The 20,270-nt window shown below is 36.7% G+C and overlaps 1 protein-coding gene across 2 annotated transcripts in view; it reads left to right on the forward strand.

Moving 5' to 3' along the window:
* Positions 1-603: 603 nt before the first annotated feature.
* LOC306872320 (mineralocorticoid receptor-like) overlaps positions 604-20,270 on the forward strand; it is an 81,601-nt gene continuing 61,934 nt past the window's right edge. For both annotated transcript variants that reach the window (XM_079420821.1, XM_079420822.1), the window contains exons 1-2: positions 604-988; positions 3,699-5,481. In XM_079420821.1, coding sequence (XP_079276947.1) covers positions 3,719-5,481 — 1,763 coding nt within the window. In that variant the 5' untranslated portion in view covers positions 604-988; positions 3,699-3,718. The remainder of the gene's footprint in view (positions 989-3,698; positions 5,482-20,270) is intronic.

Below are 20,270 nucleotides of genomic sequence, written 5' to 3' on the forward strand. Positions count from 1 at the left end.
ATTGTTCATCTCAAGACAAAAATTCACACAAACCACTTCCAAAGGACATTGACAGCTTCTTTATCCAGTAGTTTTTAACTGCATTCAAGATCATAAGATACAACTTGCCTGAAAAGATATTAAAACCTATAGGCTACCTATCTTTTTGTTTATCTTCCTTTAGAATTCAAGTAATCACACAACTTTAAGAGACCACTTAAGGATGACATGAGAAAACTCTTTTTTTTTGCTCATACTTCAATTAATTTGTCGTTTAATGCATAATCAGTCCAGTCCTGACTCACTGCGCAGTGCTCCGTTTGTGCAGATGACAACATTTATAGTTGCATTTCCAATTTCCAGCCTTTAAATATGTAAATTTTTTTCAATTATTCTCCAGCATATTTTTTTTATAGGTTTGTGATTGCACAGTGCATGGTTTAATTAAACTGATTAACCGATCGAGTAACATTTAACAAGTACGGACTTAAATGTTTGAACATCCATTTGTCCTAGATGCACAGGTTAGCACCTGCGTAATCAAACTAACTTGCCCTACTTCTGGATGGAGAGCCGTATATACCTGAGCGCACCCATCGCCCCCCTCCCACGCGAGCTCTCATTGCAGTAGGAGGGTCCATGTGCACACAATAACGTCGCTACGCAAGTCTGCCTGAGTCCTCCGCTGTTTATATTAGTCTTCAATTGGGCGCCTTCAACAATCTAGTAGCAATGTGCACGTAAACAGAAAACAAACGACAGGACGTTTCGGTGAAGTCGCAGATGACCGCTGTACGCGTAATGCGCTGTCGTTCAGGATCTCGCGTCATGCGCGCGGCAGTGAGCGGTGCGTTCAGCTGTCACAACTGAAACTAGTACATGCAAGCAGTCGCCACACTGGGAATACTTCTAAACACAACTTAACGCCACTGTTTGGTGTCATTCTCTCCGTTTTGTCCATTGGATTACTAGTGACTAGCAACTGTCACAGTTGGACGTCGTAATTACGGTAAGATGTCTTAATATTATTATTGTTATGTCGCTGGAGAACAGGGCAGTCCTCAATGCATGAGGCATTGTAAATGCAGAGCGTTTAAAACTTGTCTAAAACTTGCAAATTTGTGACAAGCGATGTTTCACTGTGCTGTGCATGAAGTGCATGCACTTTAAATAAATGAAAAGAAAAGAAAACAACAACAATATAAATTACAACCTATAATGTATCCTGTAGCATCCTTTGCATTGTAATATGTGTAGGCTACAACGTTTTCTCAGCTAAACTAACTAAATCCTCGCAGCAGTCAGGATTAATGCAAGTGAATACTGTTTAACACATCGCTATTGCTAACGCTTCCCATCAAATTAGCATACACCATGTTTTAAAATAGTTGCATCAAAGCTTAGCGCGATCTCGTGATAAGTTCTTTGCGGGATACCAGCTTTATTATTTCGCGTAACGTTAACACCATCACCCTGTTTTATTTACTGTACGTGTGCTTGAAGTCGGTGCATCTAGAGTTAACTGAAGTTTATTCAGCCAGATGGGATTCAATTATCAGTGATGTTCACAGACAGTAAGAATACTGGCGAATGAGATTTATTATTATGAAAATGCATACAAACATTCCGCATATTTATTCCACATATTTAAGCATACTCGACTGACGTGATGTCCTGTGATGAATAAAGTGCATCACAACGATATTTAAACAGGAGCTCTTTTGCAGAAGAAACAACTGCGTCACATTCATCATTCTGGAGGTCGCTGTGCAATGCAGCATGAAATATCGCGCATCCGAACCTACACGTAAAGTTTTTACAGACTGTGCAAAGAGCAAGTTCGTAATTCAGACGTTTTCAAGAATGTCGCAGAAATATTGTGGCTACAAAGCTTATAAATAAAAGACTGACAGAGCGACGGGACCAATCCGAGAGTGGCGTGATAAACTCTTGGCGACAGTGTGTCTGCTTCTGTCCAATGGTTGCACGCTGAAGTACGGTATCGTGGGAAGAAGACGATAGGGAGAAAAAAAAACCCAAGACAAAACAAAAACAACGAACTACGTCAAACGTTTAAAGCAGCACTGTCATCACCATATGACTTTGCTTTTAAAAGTGCGATGCCTAATTAACTATATGTTGCTACAGAAGAAATACTCGGCTCTAGTTTTAGTATAGATGGGGAAAGAAGTCTGACAGTTTAAACTCACAGCGGTTCTTTTGCGTCTTCAGTCCCTCCCCTAATGCTCGTGCGTCCTCTTGGTTCTGTCAACAGTGTGGGAAATTAACTTTTTTTGTTGTTTTTTTGCCGCAAGCCATTAAAAAAAATAAATGATAAAAAAAATGCATACGTCAAAATGAACAAGTACACAGTGGATTCAATCCTGCACCCTGTTTCAGATTTAAACCATTTCATTTTGCATTGATGCCGTCTCTGCTTTGTAAGTCTCAGTCCACAGTTTTTTTTTTTTTGGAAGCCTGTTTAGGTTGCCAGCAGCAAGAATTACTTACGGGGCATTTGGAATTTCAGAAGGTGTACACATTTGTCATTTTAACATAACTAAATGTAAGACTGCTAAAACTTGTCCTTACATTGTATCGTTGACATCTGTAGGACAGAAAGATTCACTTTTGTTTGATAAACATATGTTCCAAGATTATGTAGATTTTATAAACTTCTACTTTTCTAGAAATATAAAATACTACTGCTAATAATAATCTATAAACAAATGATTAAAGAACAAAGAAATGACATATTCTACACTGTAATAAACACAAAAGATTATTACCAGTAATGAGACTGTCTGACAGTACAGTGCCATTAACATGTGAACATTATATAACTGTATGTCCGTGGATGTACAGTAGCCTATATGAGGGGCAGAGGCACATTTTTATGAACTTGACCTATTACCATCCCTCCTACATTTTTGTGTTTTTTGCAGGCAAAGGACTTTTTATGGTGCAGAGAGATAGTATTTGAAGTTGAGGGTGCGGCAAAGTAAAGCACAGGGATTTGCTTGGAAAAAAGTTAGACTACCTGCTAGGTCACAATTCATATTCAATGAGAGGGGCGAGTGCATTCCTTGAAAACTCTATTGAATGTGCAGCACTGCTCCTGATGTCTGCAGAGGCAGTGCCAGCATCCAACTCAAAACAAAGACTTTCACAGTTAATTTACAAATTTGCTAATTTATATTGGATTCACATATCATGGTGGTAAAACCATAGTAAAACATGCGGGAAAGATATAATTGTTTGGTCAAATACAAACATTTCAGCAGGAGAAGATGGGGAGGCAAAGTGGTCTGACAGAGAGGGGTGGCCAACACATTCTTAAAGAAGAGGGTATTTGCAATCCCATTTAATTAGCATCCCATTTAAACAGAAAGAGGACAGAAATTGATTATATAAAAAAACAAAAACTAAATAATATCTGTATTAAGTGCAAAAAGCAAAAAAGTAATATATAATAATTTGTGGTAAGATGTTTTTAAACAAACAAAACTTATAAATAAATTATACATTTCTTTGTAATAACAAAACTGAAAACAGTATATTTGTAATGAATTTTCAAAAAATAGACAAATGAAACCAGTAATGAATAATAATTATGTGTGCTCTTTGGTTTGACAGAGTAATTAAATTTATTTGTACTAATCAAAACATTGCTATTTTGACTGTAAAGTCTAAATGTCTCTCATTTATTGGTCCATTAGGTTTATCAAATGATCCAGGTATGGAGACTAAAAGATACCAAAGTTACTGCGAAGGTGCAAATGCTGAAAACAAATGGGCACAGATGCCGGACACCATGGAGTATTGCTGTTCTGCTGAAGAGAATTTGACAAACAGCGACGTGCTCATGGATATTGTTAACTCGAGCAATGCCCCTAATGTGCCGTCTGTCTGCAAGGACAACAACTTTAAAACTACAGAGACAACAATGCTTAGAGTTAACCAGAATCAACCGTTACCATTTCCCTCCTTCAACAACTCCTTCCACAACCGCAAGTCAGAAACAGACTCAAAGGAGCTCTCCAAAACAGTTGCTGAGTCTATGGGCTTGTACATGAATGCTGCCAGGGAGGCAGACTTTAGCTTTGCCCAACAAGGTACTGCAGGAGGGCAGGATAGCCCGGATAAACTGTATCCTCTTTGTGGGAGACCAATTGAGGACAGCCAGTCCAAAATGACTGGGAATCCAAAGATGAAAGCTCCCCCAGCTTCATTCCCACCTGGGGCCCAGCTACCCAATGGTGGCCCTCAGGAGTGCGGTGTGGGCTCTGCTTCAGTGCCCTCTGTACTGGCCACCACTCTTTCACGCAGCACTGATGGGTCTGGACCCACGTCTAGTCCTACCGGACACAACATGGTGTCGTCTACTACCAGCCCCACCTTCTTTGACTCTGATTGTCCGTCGCTGGCTTCTTCCCGCAAAAACCTGACCCAAGGTCAACACACCAGTCCCAACACCTGTAGCCCTGTAAAGTCCAGCATGGTGGGGTCACCTCCACTGGCCAGTCCGCTCAGTGTTGTGAAGTCTCCAGTTTCCAGCCCTCATAGCATAGGTAGCGTAAGCTCACCGCTTTCCTGTAACACCAACATGAGATCATCCATCTCAAGCCCAACAACAAATGGAGGCAATACCTGTAACATTAGACCATCCATCTCCAGTCCGCCCACCGTTGGCAGCATGACCATGTCCAGTCCCAGGAACTCATCCAGGGGCTTCTCGGTCTCTAGCCCTCCCAGTGGATTGGGCCTAGTTCAAAATGATGTCAACAGCCCTGAGAGCCGAGAGCTTGACTTCAAGGGATTCGAGTTCCCGAAGGTAGAAAATGTGGATGGGGAAATATATAACATCGGCTTGGATGCTATGGGAGTGGCCAAATATATCAAAAACGAACCTGGCACTGATTACAGGAGCATGTGCCTAGGCAGCAGCAAGAGCGCCATGCCACATTCTCCTTTCGTAACTCACATTAAAACAGAGCCGAACAGAGAGGTTACTTGTTCGAACCTCCAGTTTGTGGAGCCACAGCTATCTCTAGGCTGCTTTCCTTCTACAGAGACCACATACTTGTCTTTGAGGGATAATATTGACGAATATAGTCTTTCTGGGATCTTGGGACCTCCTGTTTCGTCTCTGAATGGCAACTATGAACCTGGTGTGTTTCCCAACAATGGCCTGCCTAAGGGGATTAAACAGGAAACCAATGATGGCAGCTATTACCAAGAGAATAATAATGTGCCCACGTCGGCTATTGTTGGTGTTAATTCAGGTGGACATTCATTTCATTACCAGATCGGAGCGCAAGGAACAATGTCGTTTTCACGCCACAATCTGAGGGACCAGACGAACCCCTTGTTGAATCTAATTTCTCCAGTTACTGGATTAATGGAGGCGTGGAAAACTCGCCCAGGCCTGTCACAGGGGCCTCTCTCTGCCAGAGGGGATGGCTATCCAGGCTCTGTCTGCCTTACAGAAAACTTGGAAAGGTAAGACACATGGAGGAAGTTTTTATTAATGTGTTGTAGTGTTGTTTTATACTCAAACATTAGATTAATCCTATCCCCAAAAGAGAAGAAAAAACCTTTGAAACCATGTGAGAATTTAACAAAAGTTACAAACACTATGGAGACAATTCACTAAAATTAGGCTGAATCAATTGTATTTGTCTGGAATCTCCTAGTCAGTATAATTAACTGACAGACAAATGGCTTGCCTTCGAAACATCCTCTCCACCCTAATGGGAAGGATTTACCGCTTTTGTGGTGCATTAAATCTACACTTAAAATTGAAGTTGACCAACATTTGATCTCAACCCAACACTGCAGGGCAAGTGCTCTACTAAGCTCCTCTATAGGAGGGAAGCAAAGTTTCCTTCTTATCAGAACTTTGTCTGGGTTTGTGAACATAAACATAACTTGTGTTGTTATCAGAAGGCCTTGGAAGATCTTGTGCAATGAAATACATCTTGTTATTGAGTCCAGTCATTATGCACCAGCGTCATACATAATTAATGGTAGGTTAAATACCTTTCTCTCCAAGCAATGATAAACAATGAGTTTTTATGAAAGGCTTTTATACAAACAAAGGGAGAGATCGAAGAAGACAGCAAGTTGCTTAAATAATCATTTGAGACAAGAAACTGATTGTTTTTAGCCCAGTGCTTCAATGCTAAATGAAAAATAAATCAGAACTGGATATCTAGTGTACAATTAACATGAGGACGCAACTTTTTTGTGACCTTGTCCACTTTAGCCATTGCCATGTGAACACTGAATCAACTACACTGGGCCTTAGGAAATCCTCGCCAGTTACTGAACTGAAGTCATAAATGTTCGCTTACCAGACTTTAAATTATACAGTTGCATAATTTCTTTAACAAGCTTGCAAAGTTGCAGGAAGCCCTAAACAGTTCTATAAAGCATATCCCATCGGACAGTCTTTTATAAGTATAACAACTTTTATAAGAGTCAGATGTTTGCAGAGTTAACTGAGTGATATATTGAACCCCCTTTTCAGAATGTGTTCATTTGATGCTATTCTGAGACAAAGCATTTACAGCTAGCCGAGCTCTAGCAGTATAGCTAATGATTTTCACCCCATCCCAGATGTCCTCTGAAACAGTCAGCCAAGCACTCATTCAAAATAGAGTGTCTTTTTTACCAGTCTAATGATATCAGGAAATATGTAACGCTAAGTTGGCTAATGAGAGAGTGTAAATATGTCAGTTGTCTCTAGGTTTGTAGCTTTGTCATGTATTTTTTGGCTAAAGAGTTATAGTGAGTCTACCTTGTATATGTCATTTAAACAGACCTTTGAAAAAAAAGTCTGTTTACTTAAGAGTGTGGATTCAAGCTGAGCCCACCACTGTAGCACCATCTATTATGAAGCAGTCCCTTCTGACTGGCTACTAGGCTACAGTAAATTATTTAAGTTTATGATTGACATAGCATACTGCTATTTAATTGTTAATGTATGTGTACAGTTCTTTTTGGATAAGAGGTTACAGGGAATGTGGACAAGCATGCATCCTATTCAAATATTTTTTTCCTTAAAAGGATGTAATTAAGGTTCAGTTATGAACTAAAAAGGTATTTTTAACAGCATTTCTTTAAATCTAGGTTACTGTTAATTTAGTAATATACTATTTTTACATAAGATATTTTTACATGGTATATATTTTATTGTTAATTTTTAATTGTTCATAATACATTCATTTAATTGTACTCATTTTAATTCATTCAACTTGAAATGTAAATGTTAATATTAACCAAAATTAATAAATGCTGTAGAAGTTTTTTTTTTCTTGGCTTTCAAAAGTTAGAGGTTGGTTAGATTTTTAAATGGCTGCATATATTTGATCAAAAATACAGTAAAAACAGTAATATTGTGTATTGTATTGATCCCAAACTTTTAACTGTAGCCTATATATACACAATCATGTAAACAATTTGACAAGGAGCATCTATGTTCAAGAGAAATTCATTTTTATTTTTACCCAGAAGCTTGACACTCATAATAATTTGCCTTTGGGTACAGCAAAATTCTGATGTTCTCGCTATCTCCCGCTATCTCTCTTTCTTAATGGTTCTTTGCTGTCACCGAGTTTAAATCAATAACTAACACACTGAGCAAACCATGACTGAGTGACAGAAGCGGAAGGCAGTGGGAGACGCGCTGATCTAAAACCTTCTTTTTCCATTTGGAACTGAAAGGTTAATGTTCAGGTTCTTAGGGGGATGTCAGTCAGGTAAGAGTAAAAAGGACTACAAATATAGATAACAAGCTATGAAAGTTACATTGATACAGCAGTTTACTTTGAAGGCAACCTATATAGTGGGAGTCACATTGCTGCTGACAGGATCAAAATCACCATCATCCTAATGAGATCCAGCTTAGCCAGAATGTCAGAGTAGATGACAGTCAGAGGTGGGATGGCTCACTGCCACGTCTGCCCCAGCTGGCCCTCAACATCACACATTACGCCTGGTCAGTCAATATCTCTTTATGTTTCTACTCTTTCTTTTTGTTTTCTCTGGCTTTGTTTAATGTCTCTTTTTTATGCTGCCTCCTTCATAAGCCATTAGGTTCGTCATAGGAGTCCTTTGGCACGCACAGATCTTTGATATCAGCATTAACTATAAGCCATTATTGAATCAATTCCATGTTATAAGTCAAGAAAAAATGTAAGAAAGAAAATAGCAAGTGAGAAAATGACACAGGCAGTAAAGTGGGGGTGGGGAGCGAAAAAAAAATGTTTGTGCCTTCAAACTGTGCATGGTAGTGTCAGGGAAATTCTTTCATACACTGATGTGCTGCCAAAATGGCAACCTGCAGTGATATGTTCATTACAACTTTTTGAACCACTCTGAATGTAATTATTGATGAAGAATTTAGTTGAAACTGTGACATCTAATCAAATCCAGTAGAAATTATAGAATTAGTGAAAAGTGAAAAGCATTTTTTTATAATAGTTATGCCTGGTAACCAGAAGAATGCATTTTATTAAAATGCTAAGTGAAAGAATAAGCCATTTGTTGTTTGAATACAATAAGGAAGATTGACAATGAGTATTAACCGAGAGGAATGGAAAACCCCTTTAACCAAAATTATGCAATCGAGGGATGCAGTATAGCATAGGGCAGCAGGTCGCACCACTAGCAATGACATTTTCATTGAATTTCAAACTGCACTTACCCAGAGCGGCAAAACAGAATGAGACAGCCATTCACATAGGACACTCAAATATAATTCACTGTATTTATTATTTATTAGTAGTAAATTATTATTACTCTACAAAACTTTCTCTAGTTTATTTAGGATATGTTTTGCTGGTTTATTTTATGCATGCACTTTTGTACGACGTAGTATTTCCAGCTGCAGACAAACTGAAATTATGCTGAAGCACAGACTTACAATACAATATTGCATAGTCATAAAAAAGAATGAATTAATAAATAGATGTCCACTACATTATCAAGAAATATAGGCTACTTTAAACTGAAGGAGCATGATAAAACTGTAAAACCCTATAGCATGTTCCATCTAAAGTCTTAAGAATGTACGTCTTAATAATATATGGAATAAATATTCTTTATACAGTAGAATTCCATATGGCTGGACTGAGTATGCCAGAGGAGGCATGTTAAGGAAGCAGCAGTGCAGGAGGAAGAGAGGTTTTTGCTCTGGAGTTTGGCCAACTCTCAATGTTCCTCCAGCAGATGAAAGGGCATATCCCTGTGAGAGCACTAATGAGCTCTTAATTGTATGTTCTTCTACAAAATTAATGGCCACCGTAAATTTGATAAATTTGGATGTGGCTGGATACTAATATACCAATTAAATCCCAACCTCACAAAATCTGGCCCTCTGCATGATGGGCTGCAGACAGGGGCAACACCTCTGTTCATTTGTGACGGGAAGCAGGAATGGAAAGAAGTGGAAAATGGAAGTGAGAAGTTTGGGGAGTATGGAGAGAGTTCCACACCAAGTGCTGGAAATTAATTTCATTGCTTATTTGGGAGTAACAAATGTCTGTGGAGATCAATATTACTTTGCATTCTACCTCAGTTTATCAGTCTATCAGTTTAATCCCAAACCTTACAAAATTTAATTCTGCAGGAAGTCATTATGTATTCTTGTGACTACCAGGAAATCACTTCAGCCACCTGTTCACCACTTATTAAACGCTTACATAACTTTTAAAAAAAGTTTTAAAGTGATTTTTTTTTAAAAGAGTTTGTTCACCCAAAAATTAAAATTCTGTGATCATTTGCTCACCCTAATGCCCTTCCAAACCCGTAAAACTTAATTTCTTCTAAGGAACACAATAGATGATATTTCAAGAAATGTAAAATTCTTTAAAAACACCACAGAAGCCACTGTTCCACAGAGGAAATAAATTTATATAGTTTTGGATTGACATGAATAAATGGTAGCATTGTATTTTTGGATAAACGATCTCTTTAAGTATGCTACAGTATAGGGTTAACCTAGCGTGCTAAGTAGCCTAATCTCCTAAATTTGGGTGAATAGAACATAATTAATCCAGCCGTTCCAAAAAATGCAGTCCACAGTATAAAGTAGAAAATGTTCAGATTTAGAGTAGTAAATTTGCAGGCAGTTTTTTACATCAACTATATTTCAAATTAAATATTAATCACAAAGTCTGATGTACTTTAAAATATTTAATACAAACAGATTGTTAATATTGAATGCTTTTGGTTTGTTGCTTCTGTTTTTCGAAATAATGATAGTGTATCACGATGTGTGATGACGTAGAAAATTACAAGTTTGTTGCTTAATTACTTCAATTGATTTCCTTCATAATTTTGCCAATAGCAAACCAGTTGGGCTGTTGCAAAGGTGTTAAATTCTCTTGAATCCAGCTCACACAAGTATGCTTGGCACTCTATTAAAGGTGCAGCTACTGTATGCTCGGGTTTCTGAGGTAATGACTGTCCTCATTTGAACTTCTTCCTCAAACAGCATTTGTTGACGCTGGGCCAGATTCTTTCAAGGTAGTCCTGGCATATCTACCCACATTACACAATCCTTCATATTGATTAAGATCTCTATTGCTTACTAGCATGTGGCCAAGCCTCACAATAAATAATACAACAAACCCTTGAAAAAAATCATGACAGTAAGATGTAAATCATCTGTATCTATCACCCTAACTAAGAAGTGTCTATATATAAGTGACCATAATTTATTGTGGAAACACTTTGTACGGACGTCTAGGCAGATGGACCATTTTATTGGAAACGACAGTTTAAGTCAGTTCTGTAATGTGTGTGTGTGAGTTCCAAAAATGTAAGAATACGATCTGAGATAACAAATTCATAAGCGTGATTGTTCCTCATAAGGATTCAGTAGAGAATACAAACAAATTCTTTCAAGCAGTGAGTTGCAAGCAGACTGAGACTTCACAAACAATCCAGGGTGTTATTTGAATGCATTCTTTGATTCATTTGAATCAATAGCGCTGCATAGGCAGGTCATTTGACCTCTTATACTTCTCACGGAGAGTCACAGCGCTGCTGTTTTCTGCTGTTAGCTGTGCATGACTGCACAAACAAAAGAGTAACTTGATCATTCATGTCCAATTGTAGGTTGCTTAAGTTGTGTAAAATAAGCTTAAACACGGTCAAAAACGGCTTAAGTTTGTGGATGAAACCAGGTGAATCAGTGGTTTCATCCACAGTGGCATGTGGTTTGGGTTGATTGACAAATTCGGAAGCCGTTAATCAAACAGCACTTTGACTTTGAATGGTAATTTTTCAGCTTGAGCTCTTGACAAAGTGGGTCAAGCTCAATTCAAAGGGGGAAGCAAAGAGCAAGAATACTTTGTAAGTGCATTTTACTTTGCTACACTCACACAGGCCAACCATACCTTTAGTATGCTTGATAAATCTTTCAAAATGGTCAACACTGTGGCATCAGACACGACCTAGAAAGCAAACTTAGATCCCCAAGCTCCCTCTGAACTCATTTGTGGGAAACAAACACAAGCTCCGTTGGGCTTTGTTGGGTCTTGAGTTGTACCCATAAAAATGAAAAGCTTTTTTTGACGTGACTGAGCTATAAGTCACTGGGTTCACAAATAAACGTTGCGTGCCTTCGAGACAGCCAGTGACACACAGAACCAGCAGGTAAAAAGACACGGGAAGGTGTCAGATGGCACTTTATTGAAAAGACACTATATCAAGTGTACACATTGGCAGTAAAGCCTCAAATACAAGAGTAAACCTCAGCAGGAAGTTTAGTGGCTTTATTACAGGAAAGAAAAATGTATGTGGGGTTAAAACAGCAACATGTGAATCCATGCAGGTATTAAAGGAACACTCCACTTTCTTTGGAAATAGGCTCATTTTCCAAGTCCCCAAGAGTTAAAAAGTTGAGTTTTACCACTTTTGAATCCATTCAGCCGATCTCCGGGTCTGGCGGTAGCACTTTTAGCTTAGGTTAGCATAGATCATTGAATCGGATTATTCATTACTAGCCATATCGGCCTAGAAATTCACAACTTTTCATTTTCCATCGGTCTTACTACACGATGTATCTACAGAAGTGTCAAGTTTTAAATAGGAAACATATCGAAACTCTTTGGTCATTTTTGAGCGAAATGCTAATGGTCTAATCTGATTCAATGATCTATGCTAAACTAAGCTAAAAGTGCTACCGCCAGACCCGGAGATCGGCTGAATGGACTCAAAAACACTAAAACTCAACTTTTGGGGACTTGGAAAATGAGCCTATTTCCAAAAAAAGTGGAGTGTTCTTTTAAGCACAGTTTAAAGAGAGCCTGTTTCCTCAGAGTAAAAACAGTAAGGAAACTGGAACTTTATATCTCATAATTGCAATTTTATTTCTCGTACTGTAGCTTGCAATCTGTGAATTGTGACTTTACTCACACAATGTGACTTGATATCTCACTCTTGCAACTTTACTTTGCAGTTGTGAGTTAATTTCTTGTAATGTAACTATATCTTGCAATAGCAAAATTATTTCTCACAATTACGACAGTATATCACGCATTGCAACTCGTTGCAATTTTATATTTTAGTCATTTATTTCTTATTTTAAACAATTACGACTTTGTTGTAATGTAACCATACTTCACAATTACAAATTTATTTGTCATGTTTACAACTTTAGTTCACGTAACTACAACCTACTATATGTCACACAAAATTGCAACTTTATATTTCACAATATGACTTTTTCTAATCTTAAACAATTGCTACTTTATTTCTTGTAATGTAACTAAATCTTGTGATTACGAATTTATTTCTCAGGCTTATGACTTTATTTTACACAATTGCAACCCACTGTATGTGTATCTAAATTGCAACTTTGTATTTCAGTGTGACTTTATTTTTTGTAATGTAACTAAATCTTGTAATTGCTATTTTATATTTCATGATTACAACTTTATTTCACACAAGTGCAACCCACTGTATTACAGTGGCCGAGAAGTGCAAAACAAATCACGATTCTGAAAACAAAACAACAAATTACAAACGCAAATGCAAATCTAAAAAAAACTAAATAACAATTCCGAAAACATTATAACAATTAGAAAACACAATGACAAATCCGAAAACAAAATAACAAATCAGAAAACAAATGAACAAATCAGAAAACAAATGAACAAATCAGAAAACACAACGACAAATCCGAAAACAAATTAATAAGTCAGAAAACACAACAACAAATCAGACTAACCGGAAGAGGTAGGTATAGTTTGAGACAGCGCCATTGGTTTGGGAATAGATTACTCATTGCTGATTGGACGAGACATCTGTCAATCAAGGTGTCCAGTGGCGCAGACGGTAGAGCGCGTGTCATTGTGTTTTTGGACGGGATCGACCCGGGTTCGAGTCCGCCTTTTGCCGAAATTTTTTTTTTCTTCCTTTTCAAATCTTGTATCGCATCGGAAAGGCATTTATTTTCAATAAAAATTAAGGAAATAATCCAAAAGTTGAAAATAATGTATCAGGTAGGGTTAGGGTGAATTAAAATGATAATTTACACTCAATACATTATTATTGCATACTGGTTTTTTACTACAATACTGAGGTGCAGATAATTGCCACTATTTGCAACAAGTAGTATACATAGCACAAAATCCTACTATTTTAACATAGTGTAAATACGTATTTGCACTTAGTTAAATAGCCTCTATCGCTATTTACACAGTGCAAATAGCTGCTGCATAAAAATATACATGCATGTACATTTACAACACTGTACTCTGTATTATATTACCTTTGAATCAGAATACAAAAATAAACTTGTTAACGCTAATGCGAGGGTGTTTCTAATACAGTGTTTATGGGAGTGATGGTAAATTTGACATAGTTCTGTCAAATAGCGATAGCAGCTAACCTCAGTATTGTAGTAAAAAAAACAGTATGCAATAATAACGTATTGAGTGTAAATTATAATTTTAATTCAAATGGATGCCACCTTATTGGTACAATAAAGCTCTCCCTACACCTACCCTAACCCTACCCGATACTTTATTTTCAACTTTTGGATTATTTCCTTAATTTTTATTGAAAATAAATGCCTTTCCGATGCGATACGAGATTTGAAAAGAAAAAAAAAAAAAAGTTTGGCAAAAGACGGACTCGAACCCGGTTGATCGCGTCCAAAAACACAATGACACACGCTCTACCGTCTGCGCCACTGGAACTGACGCTGTCAATGGTTGCTGTTCTTCTTCTCGTTCTTCCTGTACACCTTGATTGACAGATGTCTTGTCCAATCAGCAATGAGTAATCTATTCCCAAACCAATGGCGCTGTCTCAAACTATACCTACCTTTTCCGGTCTAATTTGTCGTTGTGTTTTCTGACTTGTTCATTTGTTTTCTGATTTGTTCATTTGTTTTCTGATTTGTTCATTTATTTTCTGATTTGTTCATTTGTTTTCTGATTTGTTAATTTGTTTTCGGATTTGTCATTGTGTTTTCATATTGTTATAATGTTTTCGGAATTGTTGTGGTGTTTTCGGAATTGTTATTGTGTTTTTTAGATTTGCATTTGCGTTTGTATTTGTTATTTTGTTTTCAGAATCGTGATTTGTTTTGCACTTCTCGGCCACCGTACTGTATATCACAATTGAAACTTTATGTTTCACAGTGTGACTTTATTTCTTATTTTAAACAACTGTGACTTTATTTCTCATAATGTAACTATATCTAGGAACTGCGAATTTCTCATGATTACGACTTTATTTCACACAATTACAAATCACTGTACGTCACTATTATATTTCACAGCATGATTTATTTCATATTTTAAACAATTTTCTTTTTAACTCATGCAATTTGGAATATCATATGTAAATTATTCAGATAATAATTAAAAGAAATCAATATGGAGACTGAATAAAGATGAATAACATACATCTAGTTATGACTGTACATGGTATAAAGTATGTCTCAGCATCTCAATAGGGATTTCTGTCTGTGGCAATTGTTTTGAACACTACCACCTGTATTTTGAACCTCATACTCATGTGTGTATTCAGAGCCTGTGGCTATGTTGTGTTGTTTCTGCACACCTGATACACAGATTTGAGGCTGCTCGGGGCTGAGTATGCCAAACCCTCACGTTTCACCACACTCTGTCTTTTATGTGAGATTTGTATTTGCCTAACCAGAGAGAGAGAGAGATTGGTAGTTTGTTTTGTCTTAAGGAAATTAAGCAGCCAGTCTCTTGTGCCATTGCAGACTGGAATGTTCTAGATATAAAACCCTTGTTTGAATAAAGAAAAGTAGGAGCACTGGAGAACAACTCTGGAAAAAACGAGACAACAGTGTGTGATTTGAAAAAAACAAACTGCACATCATTACACAGCAGTTCAAAAATCAAGTTATTGAGGGGAAATCTTTGCTGGTAATAGCTTTGCTTATCACTACATCCTCAAATTGAGAATTCCATTCTTGTTGTGTTAAAGTAAAGTAATATTTAATATCATTCAGTTTTTGCATGGATTGCAAATTCATTTACTTAGCATACATATTGTTAACATACAAATAAGCTTTTAAAGGGATATTTCAGGTAACACTTCAGTGTAGGGACCAATTCTTACTATTAACTAGTTGATTAATAGCATGTCTATTATTAACGTATTGGCTGTTTATTAATACTTATAAAGCACATATTCTGCATGACCATATTCTACATCCCTAATCCTACCCAATACCTAAACTTAACAAATACCTTATAGCATATTAGGAGTTTATTGAGGCAAGTCGCAGTTAATGGTTTGTTAATAGTGAGAACTGGACCTCAAAATAAAATGTGAGCATATTTCACCCAAAAATGTCATAATTTGCTCACTACTGTGCAGTTTTAGGCATGTATGGTTTCTTCTGCAGGGCATGAAAGAAGATATTTTGAAGAATTTTGTTCATACAATGAAAGTCAGTGGAGTTCAGAACAACACTGCGCCTCACACTGACACTGCGCCTCATATTAACTTATATATCCGAATGTCTTTTTATTTATCCACAAAGAAATTCATAAAGGTTTTGAACAACATGACAGAGTAAATGCTGACAGAATATTAATTTCTGGGTAAACTATACCTTTAATACATGCTTGATGTGTCAAAGAAGCACATATCTGATATGATACTCAGATACCAGATGTTTTAATCTATCATGCATATACTTCAGTCATTTAAAAAAAAGCCTATGAGGACTGAATATACCACAGCTTAATATTTGATATTTAAAAACATACCCATATGACAGTGTAATATGGTCCTATATCAAGAGTGATATTGCCATGTTACCTATAAGGAGATATATAATTTTCACATATGTGCATTCTATGAGTAGATGTATAAATTTATAACATATATAAAATCCCCAGAGTAAAATTTGTGTATGTTAATATCTATATAATGATTTTTATATGGTATTTATATATAGCAACCATAAATGTCGACAATATACATTATATGCAACTTATTAAAAACAATATATATGCAACTTTATTAAAACAACATACATACAGCACAACACTTCTGGATGTTTATATATGTTTTTGTAATAATTTGTAATGATCTTTTGTAATTTCATTATATTATCAACATGTATTGACCGGTTTTTGGATGATATGTTGTATGTACATGGAATATACTATATATCAAAAATGTATTTACATAGGCTAGATATGTATGTTAATATATGAAATTGTTCCAATTTCTAAGATGTTTTTGTTCATATTACAACATATTCCATATATGGAATATTAATATATGTACATACAGTGTCCTCCATAAGTATTGGAACAGTAAAGACAAAATTGCTCTGTTGGCTGTGGAGTCAAGACATTTGCAAATATGATTAAAAGATGGATATGAGACAAAACTACAGAATGTCACATTTTATTATTAGCCGTTTCAACACATACATGTTTTATCAAATAAAAAGAACAGCACTTTTAGAGTTCATCCCACTCATTGATGTGAGCATAAGTATTGGGACAGTTGAACATAAGGCAGATATAAAAGATTAAAAGCTATTATTTAGTTGCAGATCCCTTGCGCACAATCACAGCAGTGAGTCTGTGACCCATAGACATCACCAGACTCTTGGTCTCATCCTTTGAAATACTTTTCCCAGCCTTTAATGCAGCCAATTCCAATTGTTGCTTGTTTTGGGGAGTTTCTGCCTTTACTCTCCTCTCCAGCTGGTGAAATTCATGTTCAATCGGATTTAAATCTGGAGATTGACTTGGGAAATCTCAGACTTTCCATTTCTTTGCCCTTATAAATTCCCAATTTTGTCTTTACTGTTCCAATACATTTGGAGGGCACTGTATATTAAATTTGAGGATGGGTATAGACAGCACTACATCAGAAATGTCTGTGTCATACAATTACAACTGGTTATAAATAGGAAAGTTTTTACCGACCAGGCTGCAGTAATGACCTAGATTTCCTCGTTTGTTCTGTAAAGCAATAGCAAGGCCAATGGGGTAATTGTTGGGTCAAATCCCCACCAATGTTCATCAGCCTACTTTAAACGATTGGGCGGTCAGGGACAAAAAGTGCTGCTTTTACAGCAATTCACGGTGTCCAGCCTCCCCATTAACCCACTTTATTGATGTCACAAGTCATCTGAATAATGCTTTTTTGTATTCCCACAGCCAGCATGTTCTACTCGCCTGCACTTTGTTGCAAAGCCGTGTTTGACAAAGCTAGAGTCTTTTGAGAAGTAGAAGGAACTCTGTCCAAGTTATTATTGACATGTTTAACATGCCTCAAGTGCTTCCTCCATTCCGATACTTAAAAAGCATGCGCCAGGTTTTGGGAATGTGTGGCAGTGTGGTTTATGAGAACCAAAACCATTCTTCATGTCCGTTTGCCAGTACACATGGAGGACTGGTTGGGTTGGCTCCATCTTTAAATGTACAGTAGAAATAAAACAAGTTCAACAAATCCATGCATCACTCAGATGCGAAAACACACACACATTCTGGGCACGATGCACGATGTGGACCTTTCCTAGAAAACTTCCATCAGTCAGCAAAAATGAACTTGCTACCAGTGCATCACAGCACTCTTATAAACTATATTTCATAATTACAAAACATAGCTATTGAAGCAGAATGATATTGCATCTCATTCAGTTTTTTGGCACATTACAGTACTTCAAAACCACAGGGATTCACAGTTGCAAGTTAATTCTCAAACAGACTCTGAGCAGTGCACCGGTATCTTCTTGTTTTCTCTGCAGTGCTATAAGGTTTATTAGATTTCACTTTGTGGTCGTATTAGACATACACAAATGCAATTGGTGCTTCCTCAGTGGGACACAAAACTGCATCTCACTTTTATACTGAGCAAAAGAGCAAAGCGTGTGAATGACAATTTTTATGCTTTTGAGTTGGAGCAGCCAAGGCCTCAGGATCTAGGACCCTGTGTGTTACTAAAGAGGAAAAAACTCTTTATCTTCCTTGAGTATGGCATCATAAAATGTGTTGCAGTATTAAGACTAAAGGTAAAAAAAAAAATGAAAGTCACCTTACTAGCATGGGAGCTAAGAGTAGACACGCTGAGTCTAATCAAGTGCCTCTTTTTTGCACCTGAGGCTGTTTTTAATGACTTTAACTAACTTCCTTTGTAATGAGCCAGGAAAACACAGACCATCGGCAAAGACACGCAGGCCTGAGAATGGGCTTCACAGATGATCACAGCTTACTCCACCTGCTATTAATGGTTGTAATGACAGGATGCCACGAGAAAAAAAAAAAGTATTGGAATTTGCCATTCCCTGCCCGAATACTGACTCACTAGATATCAGGGAGTCAGATTTTGCCCCAAGGGTTGTAGCATGCAGAAGAGTCTCGATCCCCCCTGAGAATAATCTGCACTAGAAATGAGGGCATGTTGGAATCACGTGGGAGGGTCTGAAGTCCCTCGGGAGCCCTTAAAAATTCTCCTTAGCACTTAACGCCGCACTTGAGACATAATAGTTGCTGCAGTTGGTGTTCTGTTTAGGCATGATCTCTTCTCTCAAGATGTTAACTCTTTCAGTGCAGTTGTTGTTAAGCCACGGATGTCACAAATGTTTAGTGGTGCCAAAAACCTTGGTAAGCTTTATTTTTTTATGCTCCAAATGTGATGAGTTTCAGGACAGAACGTGCTTTTAAAGTACACTAGAACTCAATAATAAGGTTGTGTCTTGTTAGCAATGCATGCATTTATGCATTTTAACTCTTTGTAACAATGTTAAAAAAATCATTTTCGTAATCAGTATTTTTTTCTTGTTTTACAGTAAAAATATGGGTCCCACTTTATATTAGGTGGCCTAAATTACTATGTTCTTACATCAAAGAATAAGTATAATGTACTTATTGTGTTCATAACACTTTTGCTGCTACTGAGGTGGGATACAGGTAAGGTTAGGGACAGGTTTAGTGGTATGGGTAGGTTTAAGGGTGGGTTAAGGTGTAAGGAATGGGTCAGTGCTGTAATTGTAAATGTAATTACAGAAATTAATTATAGATGTATTTACATGCAAGTATTTTTAAATATAAATACAAGGTAAAACATGTATGTGCACAATAAGTGCATAAATGTATGTGCATAGTATTTAAGGCCACTTTATATAAAGTGGGACCAAAATATGTAATCTTACTTCAAACAGGATAAGTTACCCTGAGAAGAAAAAAACCTTGTTTTTACAGAAAAAAAGAAAACAGAAAATTATTTTAAATAAATTGATTTATATAAATTTCATCTAAATGATAATAATAATAATTAATAAAAATAATACTTTAATTCATTACTTAATAATTATATGTAATAATTAAATTTCATTATTACAGTTTTAAGCATAAACATCACTAACTTTGATTAGATTCATGTTGCACATGAGAACAATTTAATCAAAATTATGCAAAATAAAATGTGCAACTACATGTATAGTTTATCTTGTCTTAAGAACGATGTGCCATTTTTACTGGAAGACTAGATATGCTAATTACATGATTAAGTAAATAGCAGCCAAATAAAATGAGATGTATACCTTTTTTGTTTGTGCATTGCTGTGAATAGTGAGACATAATATGACCTCGGTAATAGGCTCCAGATTTTGGAATATGGGTACATTTAATTGTCTCCTTAGTGGGGTGGTTGCAGCATGATGCTGGTGAAGTGATATTATGGTAGCCCATTAAGGTAATTGGCCTGTACTTCAGAAAAAAAGAAACACATTTATTAGAAGTTTCACTCTGCAATCATTTCAT

Source organism: Barbus barbus (assembly GCF_936440315.1).
Source record: "Barbus barbus genome assembly, chromosome: 7".
NCBI classification, from domain to species: domain Eukaryota; kingdom Metazoa; phylum Chordata; class Actinopteri; order Cypriniformes; family Cyprinidae; genus Barbus; species Barbus barbus.